Below are 17,401 nucleotides of genomic sequence, written 5' to 3'. Positions count from 1 at the left end.
CAATGCGGCCAAATTTGTTTTGATCACCGTTATGATGTTTGGTAAGTATGATCGGCGCAAAAACTTATCACGTCTTATACTTGGGAAATAGTTAAAAAACCATATTCTGTTTTTACTGCAAGGAAAAAGCCAAAGCTTAATTGCACCAGCACAAGCAATTTTGATGGCACAAGCAATGGTTGATTTCAACAAATACCACCCATCCGTAAACGAATTGGACAACCACAGCGTCGAAAGAATGGACGAGAATTGCTTCAGAATTTCCAAACAAGAGCCAACGGGAGATCTGAACTTCTACACGTTGCAGAAGAACCGTTTCCCTTGCAACTCCGCCTTGTGTTTAGTTCAATGTGAACGCTGTCCGAAGGGCATCGCTTGCGCTCATGAGTATACTTGCACGTGTCAGCAATATGCATACAGGTACAAGATTCAACTTCCACTTTCCAAAATTCAGTTCTTACGTTTCCCACTTACTGACAATCACTTTTGTTTCATTTCTATAGAAATTCATGTAAACACTCGCACATTTTGATGTTATCGGAGCGATTAACTCCGAATGCGGTATCCGATTGCGATGACAGAGCATCATCGATCTCGGCTGATGATAGGGTTAAAACCGTCGCTGGACCGGTGTTCGTCGACGGGGTTGAAACCGTGGGTGTAAGGGACGTCACTGATGGGGTTCCAACCAGCAATGGGACGACGATTGTCGTCGACGGGGTTGAAACCGTCGAAGATGAGGTGAATTATTTCTATTCATGCCGATGACTAATTTCCCTAATTTATAAGTGTGTCAATTCTGAAACAGGCACTGTCCATAGATGCAGCCATTGCCAAATTAGGTTCAGTTTTCGAGGAAGTTTGCTCAAATCTAGCCATTTCTGAATGCGTTCCGAAAGGTGGGTACACAAACAAAAGTTCCAAAGTATGAGAAGAAAAAGAGTTGCAAACTAGCAACATGACGTACAAGTAGTTCGAATTCAGTAATTGTGGCTAGTCTTTAAAAATAGTTGGACGTAATTCAGGGTAAGATTAAGGCCTCCATCGAAAATGACCACTTAAAAACTGAGAGTATGTTTTTGAAAGGCATTTAAAACTTTGGTTTCGAAATTATGGATTGTTCATCTTTCAGGAAGCGCTCGTGTATGTGGCCGAGTGTGTCCATATGGAAGAAGAATTCGCGAAAAGGATGCGTGCCATTAAAAATACACTCAAATCTGACAACATCAACACCAAAGAGAAACGATTGGTAATGGAATCAATGCGAGAACCATTCAGGAGTATCGTCAACACGCCCCTGTCAATAAATCCTGGTACCTTACCTTCCCAAGATTAGATCGAATGCGATTTCATGAACACAAAGTCGTACATATCTTCCGCGCAAAATGTCCAAGTCAAACCCTCCTTTCTTTTGAGCTACCTCATTCACTTTCTTCAAAAGTTTCCTTCAATGAGTAAAGTTAAATGTTTAGATTTCTCAACCGCGCAACCTCAGCCGTTATCCTTCTCTACTTTTAGGCTAGAGGAAAATGCAGATGGCCTTGGAACTTGGAGAAACAAGCTCGGAATGGCAAATCGGAAAACACGCAACCTACAATTACGCTCGTCTTTCGCGGCAGATGGAACCGACCATCAATTTCGGACGGTAATCTTTATGCTCACCCCTGGTCCTTTCCAAATCATTAAGGAAGGTTTATCATCCATATCAAGATTCACAATACTAAGGGATAGACCAATGAACCTCATCTAGCATGAAGAACAGTCTTTTCTTAATGGCCGTTCTTGTATTAAATGCCTGATGCAAAATCAACGCTCTACCTGTCCAATTTACTGTAGAAAAAAACTGCACAAATTCATTTTCCAACACTTTCCTCCAATGCATTAGGGGCTCATGAAAGAGTGCACATCTGACGGAAAGTTGGCATATAAAATACTCGTTTCCTCTCATCCAGAAAGCCAAGGCGACATGCATTTATCTTCAGTAATGCAGAACCGTTTCATCAAGACCAAGTGTGTTGTTGTGTCCCTCGTCAAGATTAATTAAGCACAACGACCACAGAGATAATTTCATGTTTTATTAACTCAATGTTCCCCCTCCGAGATAGTTTTCCTAAACTAGATTTGGGATATGAAGACATTGAATGAGGCATAAAGCCAAGGATCCGAGAACTTTCGAGTTTTCTTACCGACCTCTCGAGCCAACCCCTTGAATTAAGCAACGCTTTTTTTCACAGCCATTGAAGAAATGAGGACAACCCTTGAGAAGCGTTACAAAAAGAGCCATCTTGACAATCCAGCATCATCGCCTCCATTTCAGACGGATCGTGTTGTCTTTTTGCACCGAACAATGAGAAGTGGATACTTCCCTTGAACTTGAGAGCAACATTCTAATGCCTGACCACGTATACAGATACATTAAAATTAGGATGTTTGACCGCATACTTCTTCCAGTTTGTCGTTCGACCCCCACTTCTTACTTTTTCGTTTCGTCGTTTTGTCCCACAGGCATTCAGGTTGTCGGTGAAAAATGATCCTGACTGACAAAACTTAACGTGAGCAGATTTATGCGCCCTACCAAGATGCACAATCAAACACGAGAACAACCTCACCCCAGTGAGCAAACGAGGCCATTCCAACGACAAGATATACGATCTATTGAAGGCTCAACTTCTTTTCGGGGTCTGACCGGCATCTTACGTAGCGACTCAAGAGTTCATTTCAATTTGCGATAAGATAATTAGAGCTCAAAACCCAAAACCGGGCGCTCCTAGCTCGACCTTCTCAAATTCGGCAATCATCATTTGAGGAACTCGAGATGCCGCCTCAGCTTTCTTTGCCAGCTTTTCGGACAACTTGGCGTAGGTTATTTTTTCCAAGTAACCCTTGCGTCGCATCGCTCGAAATGGACATAGGCTGATGACCTTGCTCTCTCGCTCACTTGTAAGTACGTACGTACAGTCTGCCTTAGCATACACTTACCTGAAAGGACACAGAAATTCGCTCTTGAGAGGTGGTGCACTTGTTACATGCTCTTAACACTGCATACAGTACATTGGGCACGAGCATTTTCCCATTATTTGACCCTGTTTCGACATTCCTGAGATACCCGCGCGACAACGATTTCACAAAAGGAAATTTATATTTTCGACATGTACTAGGCAGATAGTAATCTCCGCCAAATGAATTGCAATTGCAGATGGAGGAACATTAAGACATTCTTACTAATCATCTCGCGTGTAACAATTGGAAATATTTCAGGTATGCCATCTGATGGAGGGAAACCCGGTGGAACGATTCAGAAGAGATCTGGAGCAGATGGTGTTGGAGGCAATGCACGTCCCTCTGTTTTAGATAATACATAGTACATCATGTGCCTGTATCTCGACTCGCTATCCAGGTACACGCGTATGTATGTACGGTATATACGTATGTACTAGAAGGGGAAAAAATAAGAAAGGACGGTTGGAGACTAGGAGAGTTAAGAAATACTCCCCAAGTCAGTGTACATAGAAGAAGCTCTTAGCATCGTCTCTTGGCATTTTGCCTCCGTGTTGTTGGAAATTGTTTAACGTGTCACTGTTTTCTGAAGATGGATCTATCACCTCTTGTTGTGGCTGTATGTAGTCCCCCTCCACTCTCTCTACAATATCGCTTGCTCACATTGTCGCGTCATATACGTAATAAATTGAAGCATAAGGCACTTGATGAATACGAGAGCCCCCACCAGCAAGAGAGCACGTGACTGATGCCTGCCATACAAAAGAAGACTCGAAAGCTCAGGCAGATTTTTTAATGGATGACTCGGGTATATACATTCTGAATAATAATATCAGAGAGGCCGGAACATTTCTAACCTAGCCAAGGGAACAGGCACATGGGACAATGCGGTGGATATAGACCGACGAGGTTAGGGTGGTGAAAATCGCCCCACAGACAGTGTTTGCTTAACAGTGAGCAATTGTTTTTCTTGACAGAGTTTCTCATTGGGAGAACCCAGATTAGTGGCTGGATTCTTTTCCCTGATGATGAAGGTCGAATCAAGAAATGCCGCTAGTGTCTTCGTCACGAGCGAGCCTTAACATAAATCATGATAAATTCCGTACAAGAGGAGCAAGGGGACATGTCCAGTGTTGAATCGCTTGTTGTTCTCCTGAGATAGCGCTTTCGGGTAAGGAAGGTGCAGAGCATTTAAATTTTGAGGGTGAGCATTGTTCATCTAGTGTATGGTGAAGCAGGTATGAGCAACTCTGGAGCTATGCTATCAAGCGATTACAGTACATTTTACCATTATGAGACTCATCATTTTCAAGATAATGCATCTATCGCAAAAATAATTTGAGATGAGCATTTGCGCCAAGGAAAGTTATTAATGTGCTCTTGGGAACATGTCCTGAAAGGAATCACTTAGTGAAATGATGAAACTTAAAAAATAACTGGATATGGACTCTTTCGAGAAATGTTTCGCTCTGATTTAAGTTCTCCTTTCATCGTTTTCATTGGGACAACTCTAGACCAAAGTTTACGAAACAATTTGGAAACCGTTTCAGAAAATGAGGGTCAAATTCAAATATTTGCCGAGCTGATTTCTTCGACCAGCAACGCCATTAAACCTGGTATTTTTTTGTTAATGGCAATCAACAAATACTCGTTCCTCAAGCCATTATCAACGCTAAACAACCATCCTTTTATCGTTTAGTCTAACTATAGATAGGTGTTTTCGTATCCAGTGTCAATTTGGTTGAAAAGAAACTTGGAATCATCAGGACCAAATTCCTAGCTCAAGGTTCTTTTCTGCTGTGCTGATTGGAGCATCAGAGAAATACGGAGACGGCGGCCCTTTGGCAGACCTAAGATTGACGATAGGTCTCAAAGAAAAGTTAGGACACCTGCCAGCTCTCCAAATCAACGTCTTTCTCCTCCCCTTCATCAAGGTTTTTCACCAATTTAACCAAAAGAGATCTTTATAACTAACTCCGTAATGCACGCCTTAGCCATACTGTGGTAACACTTGGCCCCATGAATTGAACCATGAATTGGTCTCGCAAGTACATGCCAGTTTCCTAAAAAAATATCCGGGCTTTTTTTACCAACTCTTGATTCTCTATTTTCAATGAAGTCAGAATCATGGCTATAAGAATCTATATATTCAAAGGGTTGGCTCAAAATCAATTGCTTTGGCGGTGAGGTGTCTACCTATATTTATAGCAATCCTTGACAATAACGAAGGGCAAAGTCGACAGCAACAAGCTACTGTATTTTAATGTCTCACTCCCACTTGCTTTCGATTCTTTACTCTGAATAGAACGCAGTACAGGATAATGGTGCAGCTTTGGTGGAAAAGTTTGTAATCTCCTAGGAAATTGATAAGAAAGTTGGCCTATCTGGGATCCTCCTTGTCGAGATTGCAACAGCGTTGCACTGAAGTACAACAGATAGCTCCGAAATGACTCCGTCAATCTTGCTCCTATATTCGTATTAATCTACAGAGCTTATGCGTCATAATAGAGCACTAGCCTCAATGGCTTTGTCTTGACAAGACTACAATATAAATCGCACGTGTACAATAAGCAGTTGTTGGTTTATATCCCGACAGAAAGATGACCTTGTTCCTCTAATTCAGTCAGATCTGATGCCTTGGCCAGAGGATGTGTTCCCCCACAGTCCTGATTGTTTACGCTCATTGACTTAGCGACATTGGAACAAGGACAAGTAGAATGTGTCCAGGGTTCCTCGCTTCGCATGTAAAAATGGGATGATAACTCAAAATATAGCAGACAGTAAATCTGCATGCAAAGAACTAGTCATCAAAAGAATGATCAAATCGGACTCGACTCTGTCCCTAGAGATTCAAAAGCAAAGCAACTCAAGGACCTTTGAAACTCACTTGGCGGCCCTTGTGAAAATATCGAATGGCCTAAGTTTAGGTTACACGTGAAGTGACTTGATTCTCATTCGGAAAGGTAAACAGACTTTAAGAGTTGTCAAAATATTTTTCCTTGCACTTGCTTTTTGGTAAAGTACACTAATATTGGTTGGCATATATGGAGCATAAGAGCGCTATTTATTTCAAACAAAACGTTGATGACCTACACATTAATGGGACTGTCATTGCCCACTCACAGGAATGATATTGAAGACTTAAATCGTGAACGATTTTGGGGAAACTCCAATTTCAATCACAAAAAAAGTTTATAGTTGTTGCTATGAGCAAGCACATTAGATATTATAGCAGCCTGTCCTTCAAAGTAACTTGTGCAAGTAAACACTGAATACTGTCTCGAATCTAGACATCTCGACGAAGCTGACCAGGCTTTTAACACCTTTGAACAGATTTGAAAGTTGTGCTTGGCGACGATTGACACCACCGTGAGTAGGAATAAATTTCTTCAGAAAACAAACCTCGAGGCTTCGTTTTTCCGTAAATTATTCTGCAGAGATACTTTGACATTTCAATTCGAAAGTACGCACATTGTATTGAACGATGTACACCTTAACTATTTCGAGTCATTTTCTCGCGAGAATGTGGGGGCAATTCAACAATGAGTGCTAATGTTCGAGGAACACCCACTTTGGCCTCCTTGCAAGTCTGTCATTCCCCTTCTATGAGGTGAATTTATGCCAGCCCGAAGAAAAAACTTTTGTAGAAACAAATCCAAGAGACAACTTGAAGGCTTATTTTAGCTTATTTTAATATTTATGGGCAGGCTCCTCTTTCGTTTATTTAGTTTGTTTGGAATTAAGATGTACCACCAAACTTGTGGTGGCCTTGGTAATCCTCGGACGAATAACATTGGCCTTCAGGGGAAAAATTACAAAATGTGCCAATTTATCTCCGAGACACTTGGACCCTCGCCTTGCTTCAAGCTTCTCTATGTCCTCAACTTCGCTCCGCACAACTTCACGGTCATAGAGCTTCTCCAGATTCTATAGTCCAGCTCCTTTCCCAGTTTCTCTCCTACTCTTTACATATTTCGCGCTCATTTTCAGCATAATGTTCCTCTCGCTCTTTCGTCTTCGTCTTGTTCCAAGTTTCGTCCAGCTAACAAGCTAGAAAGAGTTTTCAGTGCGCGCCTGGCCGTGTTCCCTACTTGCAGTATTGCTTTACGCGCCACTAGGGGTACGTTGTAGTTCTACAACACTGTTCCTTCGAACTCACATCTATTACTTATAAGGGAAGCTCAAGGAACATCTCCGGTGAGCTCCTCAAAAATCAAAGGCCGTCTTCCTTTTCTTCTTGATCGCTTTAGACGACCTCGTCCTCCGTTTTGTGGCGCGTATTCGCTCTCCTTCTGCCTTTCCCGAGACGTATGGAATGAACAGATGAAGACGAAGAAGCAGAGGATGAGGATGAGGACGACGGCGACGAGGACGAGCCGGAGGAGAGTGTAGTAGTCTAGAATTGAAAAAGCACGCGAGAAGACGAAGAAGAAAAGAGGCTGCTGAATAAGTCGAAGATCAGGCAGACTAATTTTAGAAGCCGGACAAGAAGCATTCACGCAATTCTAGTGGGCAGTTTTTTTTCTTTCTCGTTCTCTTTCTCTCCCTCCGGTTGGAGTATACATCTCTTGTCATGGGCCATTGTGATCTGATAAATGGAAACGACATCGTGTGACCAAATCTAAGCTCCATTGAGGGGTCGTGGACCACGGGTTGGTTTCCAGTCTCAAGGCTTTTAGTGACGAGCCCTTGAGATGTGTTTGCGGTGATGGTATTTATGACATGGAAACTGACCTGTCGCCCGTGTTGGACAATTTGATACAGTGCCAACTTGAACGCTTCTTCTTCAAGTGTCCTGAGAAAAAGTGCCGACGGAGTGCTAGCTCAGAACAAGAGCAATTCTCCCAATGCGAGACAATCAAGGGATAAAAAACATTGGAACCCACGCAAGATTTATGTGCCCCGACTTGCCTATACTTGGGGTTGGTGGTGGAAATAAAAAGTATACATCGTCCACTTGGGCTGTGGGATTGTCCCATGGTCCTCTACTTCCTTTAATTTGACGAGCTCCAAAGCAAACGACCACTCAATCTCTCATGTAAAAAAAATCCATTCCATCACCAAAGATTTTAGACGGTCAGTTCACGGAAAAGTCAGGAAAAACACACAATACGAAAAGCAGCAGCACACCATTACCAACAAGAACAACAACAACAACAACCTCCAGAACAACGATAGCAACAGTACAGATCCTAATGCTTGCCTCCTGGTTACTATAACTTTAGCCTCGTATTGTCACACATGATCGCCAGTTCCCACGGGTAAAAGAAGAACGGTGTATGTACAATTGAGAGGAGAAAAGAAGGAAGAGATCGAGGAGAAAGACGAAACAGAGAGCAATGAGCCCGCCAGTCAAAACATTGCCATCGTTGTCTGTTGTTCCAACACATGTCGTCGTTCTGCCAGGGCATCAATCTTGAAGCAGCAACGACAACATTGGCCAAGAAGGGATATGCGTGGAAGTGGATCATCATCTCTAGCAGCCTCTTGTCCCTTCAGATCTCACTCCTACTCAGGTTTGGTAAACGAGGCAAGATTGTTACCCTTGGAGAGGGCAGACAATTACGAATGGAATGATGAATAACAGGAACGAGGAGTGTGCAGGAATAACAACAACATCAAAAACAACGGCGGCAGCAGCAGCAGTGACAACGACGACAACAACAACAACATCGACAACAGTTGCAGAAGAGGAGGAAGAGAATAGTACGTGGCAGTGCGTCCATTCTGGTTCGTAACTGGTTCAATGGCAAAGCACTTAGAGGGTGTCGTCGATATATGCCTTGGTAACTTGAAAGGATAAGGCACGCATCAAGAGTCATCGTCACCTGTCGGACTACATCTTTTGATGGAAGCTGCCCAACAATGGAAATGGCAGAGACGCTCTTCCGGCTTTCTTCTTTTCAGTCTTCTATGTCTGCTTCAATCTCGTTGATCCTTCTCTCATCCTTGTGCCACCTGACCCAATTCAGTGAGGCTCAAACCCCGAGTCGTCGAATGGATCCCAAGCAATTGGAAGAATTCTGCAAGAACTTCACGGTAGGACACCCCGATGCCATGGAGTTCTACAGCCCACAGTATCCCAACATGTACCCCAAAGACATAACGTGTTTTCGTACTATCACTGCCGATATCGGCTACTTCGTGAGGATAGACTTTCGTGATATGTTCAGAATTGAACCACCCGGTACGGATAGCAAATGTGACTACGACTACCTAGAAATCAGAGACGGTGATCAAGGCTACTCTCCACTCATAGGTAAGTCATACACAAACATCCTCAAATGAGAGATGCACTTTCCACGAATCGCAGAGTTTGGCTTCCAAACCGGATTTTTTGTCCCCGTCGCCTCTCCGGAAGTCGGACTTTTTCGGATAGCAAAGCTAAAGAAAATGCATTGGAAAGCGTCAGATTTCACGAAATTTTGGTGTCTTGTGTTCATAGCTAGCTGTAGGAAACGGAACGAAACTTTTTTTTTTTAACTTGGCGCACTTAACAGACACTCGCAGGGTGGAATGGGTTTCTGCTCATTACGACAGAATATCTTAGAGCAAAAACTCCAAAGGCATCCAGATCTCCTACCGAAGCTGATTAGAGCTGCAATGTCAAAGTTTGTTGGTCAACTCGTTAGTTCTAGTTTGATTTGAAGAGTTCCACATGAGGTGCAATGTGCGTTCCTCGAATGAAGCTTTCCACTTAAGACCGGCGGAGGAGAAAATCAGTGATGCATGGAACAGACAACTCTTTCAAAATGAAATCTTCTCCTATTTCCATCACCCCTTTTTCTCCAATCTTTTGTGTCCTTTTTCGCTCCCTTCTACTCTCCAATGATCTAGAGGACCCATCCAAAAAGCACACACACACATACACTCACTCACTCACTGAATACTAGATTGCAGGGTGACTTGGTTAGTTGGTTGGTCGGTTCGAAGGCAACCAGTCAGAGGCGGAAGCCAAGCACCGACAAGGCTGGGCCCAAGATCTACTAGACCTGGAACGAGCCTTGTTGGCAGTTGCTACTTGCGAGTGATCATCAAAGCTGTTAGATCCTGGCTTTTCCTCATCATTTCCCTTTTGAAAAAAAGAAAGGTTAACGCTGGCTGTGCTCAACTGTTGTTCCATTCTAAAATGTACATCTCACTTCCCCAACCACCAACGGCACACATTCGAGATGACAAGACGAACCTTGGGGGGAGGCTCTCCTCACTTGGGAGTAGTAACCAAGTAACCAAGGTGAATTCGGCGTTGTCCTTTGCCATGCACGACTTATGGCACCCTCTCGGGAGCTCAAGAAAGGCCTCACACGCACTCACACAACAATGGACGGAAAAGTATTGATTGAAGGCACTCAAATATAGAGAGGGTAGAATCAAGTCGATGCCATTGCAACTGACAGTCAGTCTGAAGTTCTATCGCTGGCTCACCACGAGCAGCAGTACGAGAAGCAAGACTCCCACATTGAGTAGAAATTGATTGGATCCCCTCTCTTTCACGTACTAGATTGGTCGCCAGAGGGAAATCTGAATCAAGTTGTGTCCACAGAAAATACTTGAGAACTTTCTACTCATTTCTGCTCCCAATGGAGGCATTAGTCTGATGAAAAAGCATTCAGTTAGGCTTGAACTCAGAATGATGCGGAGTATTGCGTCAAGGCCACGAGGCTCTGTTGTCTCTGCAGAGGCATGTATGATCATTCACATCTGGCGCTAAACAGTAAGCTTTGAAAATGTAAACCACAACTTTTCATGAAACTTCTCGAGCAATCAAATGTAACTAACATCAAGCTTGCGTTTTTGGGGGTCATTGGAGAAAAAGGATTTTTTTTCTTCTTACCACTAACAGTTTCAGACAAGCCCTAAGAGGTGGTGAGTGGACTTTAATGGCCACTTGAGCAACTCTTAAAAGAGGTCTCTAATGAACATCCAAGGAGTCGTCCGAGGCCCGTTTTTGGAAACCAAGCATTCAGGTTGGAAAAAGATGAAGTCTAAATAGTAGAAGAAGTTATCAACACGCAATGAATCTGCTTTAGTGGGAATATTTGCACTCGTGTCCAAGTCTCGGATTGAACAAGAGGATGAATGACCGATGAAATCAACCACTAACCGTCACTTTGTATTTGATCGATGAGCTAAACTCTCACCCAATTCAAGTTGAAGTCTCACTTCTTCGTTTACCAAAAGGAACTTTGAAACTTGCAGGGCTTCGGAAAAAAGCCAAGTGAAACAAGAAAGACCAAGCAGGTGCATCGATCTGAAAAATGAACCTGGTTCCTACAAGTACAGTGCGAGATAATTGAACTCACGATAATGGAGCTTAAGATAGAACTCGGTTAATAGAAGGAATATCTCTTTGTTCCAGGAAAGTTTTGCGGAGACAAGTTTCCCCCCATAATCACTTCATCAGGACGATCTCTATGGATGCGATTCTCTTCAGACTCCACCATTCAATACACGGGTTTCAAAGCAGTGTACACGTTCATTGAAAATAGGCTCAGTAACGTGCCAGATATTGGCAAATGTGCATTTGAAACTGGAGGCTTCCAGGACTTCATTGGCACAGCCAACATCAGTGTCGACCGCATCGATCACGCTAAGACCTACGACGCTCCCATAGATTGTGTGTGGACAATTACTGCAGAGAAAGGATTCCAAATCTATATCCAGTTTCCTGAATACCAATTGGATCATCCGAACGATTGTCATTTGAATTACATTCAGGTGAGAAAACGGACTGGTGTCATTCAATGCGTCAAAAAAAAATTGCGAATAATTTTGGGAATAATCAAATTTACCCCTTTTAGGTTTTTGACGGCAAGACTGACGAAGAGCATCGACTCAAAAATTTTTGCGGATCGGTAGCGGAATCAGTGACTAGTAAAACCAGTGATGTGTACATACGGTTTTATGCGGAGAAAAGCGGTATCAATTCGCAATTTGTCGCCGTTTTCACTGCGATGCGAGTTCTGGACGGGCCAAATGCAGCTTGCGATCCTGAAGTAAGAATGGTGTATGTTGGCCTCTTTTGATGCAGTTACTCGTACTTTCGAATTTTGGCTCTACATACAGTAAACCGGGTTTAGGGCTTTTGGCAGAGAAGTGTTTCTTTCGTCAGGTTCGTACCCAGTATTCCATCAAAGTTTCCGTACAACGAGCCCCGTCATGTTCCGTGCGTCTGTCTCTTGCATGGTAATCAATCTCATCTCTTTTCCAGACTGAATATGATTGTGATGATGCGACTTGTATTCACCCAGATCTTGTTTGCAATACCATCCGAAACTGTAAGTTTGGATGGGACGAGGAATCGTGCGCCGAGTTCACGGGCAACACAATGCTGGACTTCTCCGCCAGTCATGTGATCATCATTATATTTGTTCTGGCTGTCATTCTACTCGGAATGTGCGCCGGCATGATGTGGAACTTCGTAAGGAAGCTCTCTCAAGACAAGGAGGAATTGGCCGTCTCCCGAGAGAAGTCTCTAGCTGCCAGCGGAGCTTCCCTCGATCGGTTGAACCGCCATTTGCCTCCGGATCCGGAACTACCTCGAGACATCCCTCCCGCACCTGGAGGGCGGCCCAAAAGCCGGGCAGATGGTAGTGCAGGCTCATTGGCCGGCGCCACATCAGGAGGGCATCACATGAGTCATCAAACGACGGACAGCAACGGAGCGGGTTGTTACGTTCCCGATGGAGGATTCCCATTCAATTCAAAGTTCTGACCAAGGCCCCAAGTTTCTGCTGGATTGGAAACTTGGCCCAAGGGCCGTCATCGCCGTCCTTGTCAGCCACACTTGCCATTTGGTCCTGGTGCTTGTGCTCAACCCCATCTAGCTTATACTCCGCCTCCTTTACCACCCGCTCCTCCTCCCCCACCGCGTCAACTCCCGTCGATCTACTATTGCTCAAGAATGGGATTTCGGCATAACGTCGACCTTTGTCCAAGTCTATCCCATCACCATTTATACCATCATTGCTGCTGTCGCGATCTCACCTGACCCAACTCTAAATGGCCTTTCTCGTTGAAGGCCATGAACTCATCCAACACATCCCCACCCAATCGCACTCTACGTTGGCATTGGTCCACCATAGACGACCCTATCAAGAATGGTATCACAGATGACGAAGATTTTCCCGACGAGATCTTTTATCTCCCAACGCCCAGCAATCACATATCAGATTCCTGAAATCGATGTCTGCAACTTTTTTTTCTACTTACACGCTCACACACAATTGTGAAGACCTTTAAGGTGCTAGTTACTTCCTAAATCAGCTCTCTTGACCCGGAGGAAGTCTACTGTACAACAACAACGACGACGATAAAGAAGAAGAAGAAGACGATGGAAAACATTAAAAGGCAGAAGCATGACATAAGTAGATGCCATGAAAAGGTCTTCTCCTTCAGCTAGAAGTTCAGATTGAAGTACAATCACTGCCATTTACAGAGTAGTCTCTCATCATGACGAGCCAGCAATGATAATCGCAACAACCGTTACATCCCTCATCACCGCAGGAAAGTTAGTCTTGGATCCTAATATCTACGGTTAGCCTTCCTGTTTCTGATGATGAGACTGCGAAAGTTGGCCATTTGTATTTGTTACCGATGCCCAGTATTTTGTATGTGACCAACAAAATAAAGCATGTCTCTCAACAAATATCTTATGGATGATGAATACCGACCGAGCTCAAAGTATGTCGATCCACTAGTGATACATCTCATCGTCCAGGGAAGTGTAAACTGGGCCAAGGAATGAGTCCCTCCTCAGCCATGACCTTGACTCAAACGGCTCAAAGCCAACTAGGATGGTTCGTTCCTTTGAGTGAGTCCACAACAAGAGTAGCCCAGTCGTCGTCATCGTTGTTGTAGTAGTACCCTCTCAAGGGGAAGAAGTCAAAGTTCTCTGTGATAAATGATCTTGCCGGAAACTTGGCAACCATCACATAATTTGAGAGCTCATCGCTGCCAGCTCTGGAGCAGAGTAAGCAAGTTTTGTCAGCTAAAGTAGATGAGCAAAAGCTCCAAACTTGAGTGTACATATACTAGCATCAACAGAAGCAATGAACAAATCATGTCCGCGTTCAATTCACGAACCCATTTCCTTTAAAGTCCATCACAGTAGTTATATTTAGCAGGCATGCATCGAAGTGAAAAACGAATATGTTTTTTTTCTCGAGTTGAACAATTGTGCCACAAAGGAAATTGAATACCCAAAATGATACCCTTGTCCTTGCTACGTGCTAAAACGTCCTTGAAACGATGCCTCATTTGTGAAGGATCTTTGATAAACGTAGGTGACAATTTTTGCTTGCAAATTCTATGCACCTGAGTTAAGTGCACCACGCATTCATTATTTCGATTCTAGTATTTTATCCAAAAATTGCCTGAAAAAGGGCGTGATGACAAAATCAAAAACTTTTTTTTTCACTATTTTTTCACTTCTAATCGTCATTTGTTCAATTTGACATGAGTTTTTACGTCGTCAAGCTCATGAATAAGGAATATCATCATAAAGGGATAGTTGAGTGATTAAAATCATAATAAGTTTCCAACCCAAAGCATCATCTTACGAGACAAGAACAATGGATAAGTGCAATCTGCATCCTCAAAGGATCAATGCTCTAAATTATCCTTTTAAGGCCATACCAAAGCGAAACCCTGCTCGAATCTTTGCAGGCGTTCAATTCAAATTGGGGGGCTATTCAAGGGAAAAATTGGATTTCCCCCCCCTCACTTCTCTTTGCAAATACTTTATGCACAAGCGACCACCATCTGTCAACAGCACGATGAACAGCTAGCTCTCTCATGAACTCGGGGCCTTCACTGGCACGCATTCCGCCCAGACAATATGTGAAAAAGGGATCCCATTTTCTCCTCAGATTTTCGCTCAAAAACGGCGTGAAACGTTCTGGACGCCTCTTTCCTCAGGATTCATTGAATTTAAAGCTCATGGAGCAAGACTATAGTAATACCTAAAAACACGTTTTTGGAGTGGGTAGTTCTATTACCGAGAAGTAATACAAAAGTAGTCCTCGTGTGAGTCATCAAAGCCTTGGCTCCCCCCATCTCACCCTTGTAGTAATTCCAGGGCATATAACATCCATGTCGACGTCCTTGCAAAATTGCGAACTTGCCAAAAAGCACCCGAATCGTGTCTACAGTCTATCCACGTATTCAACTCAAGCTAGATAGAACGCCTTTCCTCAAGCTCTACACTGATAAACACTGATCTCAAAAGTGTAGATGCGTTCTGCGCAGGTCAATAATTCGACAAACAAAATGAATCACGTCTACAAAAATGAAGCTTCCAAAAAGGACAAATTTAGAGAGAAAAGCAGCAATTCATTTGGGGTAAATACAAGATCAATAAAAATCAATATTTCCGGCTGAGTAATCTTTCTTTTTGCTAATATTGATGCGTCTGTGCTTTTCTTTCTTTGTCAATATCAACTTTGCAAACAATTCCGAATTTCGCTCTCTTGATTTATACCGCAATTTTTATAAATTCATGTATAGGTTCTAAAATAGAAATTACCGTCCTTGGTCGGCAAGCTACTTTGAACATAATTCACGATCTAAACCATGAACCACTGGAATGTGGACAGGCTCCTGAGGTCAAGAAATAATATTTAAGATTGAAAAATTCAAACATCCNACTAAAACTTCGCATTTCAAAATTCAGCTCAATCGAACGATTAAGTCGAAGACTATACTGTCTCCAAACTCAGTGCTTAACTCTACACAGAATGAACGAGGTTGCATTTTTTACAAATGAAACGTAAATGGCAAAAATGTTTATAACTTGTAAAAGCCTTTTTAAGACCCTCCCTGACTAAATTTTCGACTGATGTTGTCCGTGATCTGACCCTGGCTCTTTCTGTGCTCGAGAGAAAGGGAAGGAAAATCGAGCTGGCCAAGGCGAATATTTGGAGGGAGAACGAGAGAGAGAGCGAGGGAAAGAGAAAAAGAGCTCCAGATTCTGGACACGATTTCTTGCCGCTTTCATGGACCACTTCATGCTCAATTGACCAAAGGTGCAAATTGGACAAGAGACATGAAAACATGAAACGATGGTTAGAATACAAAATGCTCGTGCCTATAATCGCCAAGGGCTAAGCCACGGTGAGTCTAGATTTCCTGAGATCTCACGTTCACTGGAACACAATTAGCAGAAGGAAAAAAAAACAACGGCAGTGACAAATAGACGACCATGATTCTACGACATTTCTCCTCCGAGGTCAAACGACCAGTAGATCTCCAAATACATTACTCAATTATAGGAGCCCTTGTAAGTTGGGGGAATGTACATTAACCATAATGGAATCTAGTTAGCAACAGTCGTAACGCCCCAAGCCAGAACTTGAGCGCGGCCCATGCTCGACTTGCTCGAGACGCGCCCTCAAACCATGGAACCACAAAGGGCTGTCTGTCTGTCTTCGACCAGTTGGTCTGATCTTATACAATTTTCTATTGAAACAAGTGGGTCAACCCTGAGGTTTACGAGGAACAGACTAATATATCGAGATAAAAACGCTCCCAATTCGGTCAATTGTTTCTTGGTAGCAGGAAAACTGGTCAAGGAACACTCGAATGGTTCAGAGGTCCGTGAATAAATGCAAGGCCGGCGAAAGAATTTCCATCTCTTATTCAAACAAATGTGACCTTCAAGTGGGGGATTACATACCATGGAATATGAATAGCCCACAAGCTTGCATTTACGTACCATTGAATTGCCCAGATTTCAGAATTCCATGCTCCGCCGAATAGCTAAATGGAACTTTCACTGAACTTGATAGCGCTATTTTTTTGCAAACCATCGTGTTTGTGCAAAGACGCGAAATGGTAAGAGTTTTTCCAACTTGCAAATAGGAAGAAATGAGTTTTCAGACATTTCGTGGGCATCCACTAGTGCATTAATGCGAGTGACTCGTTCACATCTCATTTTAGTTCAGAAAATGTTCAATTAATCGTAACGGGCAATATCATGGCTCTTGTGACTTTTACTCGATCGATACTTCGATTTCTATCCCTCATTAAGTTGTTATAAATGGTCTTGCTGAGATTCACAATCTGAATTGAATGAGAAAATTTTTCCCAAACCAACCGAAGCCGAAAATGAAAAAAAATCGGTCGTTCATTAGGGAAAAAAAAACATCACTAACAAACATGGCAAACTGTCTACTGTAGGTGGTCCATTCTCTGGACCACGTCTTAAGACCCCAAAACTACTGAAACTAACGTGGCATTGGCATTGCCAAGCTTAGACACATATTCCAATTATAAGACGATCAGAGACTAGGAAGCGAGCCTTGAGTTCATCAGAGCATCACTCAAATCCGATATTATTGACAGTTGAGCCCTCCAAGTCCAAGGTCAGAGACATTTCTTGACCAAACAGTTCTGTCCCTCATCT

At 43.1% G+C, this 17,401-nt stretch overlaps 2 protein-coding genes and 1 long non-coding RNA gene across 3 annotated transcripts in view; 2 read left to right on the top strand and 1 right to left on the bottom strand.

The window, feature by feature from the left end:
- The window catches only part of LOC131878825 (uncharacterized), a 69,373-nt gene that overhangs the window by 48,378 nt on the left and 3,594 nt on the right, over positions 1–17,401 (bottom strand). The gene's annotated exons all lie outside the window — the stretch shown is intronic.
- On the top strand, positions 219–1,062 carry LOC131878823 (uncharacterized). Its single transcript, XM_059224955.1, has 2 exons — positions 219–420; positions 504–1,062. Exons 1-2 carry the CDS (start codon positions 239–241, stop codon positions 766–768), a joined length of 447 nt encoding a protein of 148 aa, XP_059080938.1. The 5' UTR covers positions 219–238; the 3' UTR covers positions 769–1,062.
- LOC131878814 (neuropilin and tolloid-like protein 1) lies at positions 7,378–13,645 on the top strand. Its single transcript, XM_059224946.1, has 4 exons — positions 7,378–9,256; positions 11,357–11,715; positions 11,799–11,993; positions 12,209–13,645. Exons 1-4 carry the CDS (start codon positions 8,863–8,865, stop codon positions 12,710–12,712), a joined length of 1,452 nt encoding a protein of 483 aa, XP_059080929.1. The 5' UTR covers positions 7,378–8,862; the 3' UTR covers positions 12,713–13,645.

The sequence above is a fragment of the Tigriopus californicus genome, chromosome 4, assembly GCF_007210705.1.
Source record: "Tigriopus californicus strain San Diego chromosome 4, Tcal_SD_v2.1, whole genome shotgun sequence".
NCBI lineage: Eukaryota > Metazoa > Arthropoda > Copepoda > Harpacticoida > Harpacticidae > Tigriopus > Tigriopus californicus.
The sequence above is the reverse complement of the archived record's forward strand: the minus strand, read 5'-3'. Positions and strand labels throughout refer to the sequence as shown.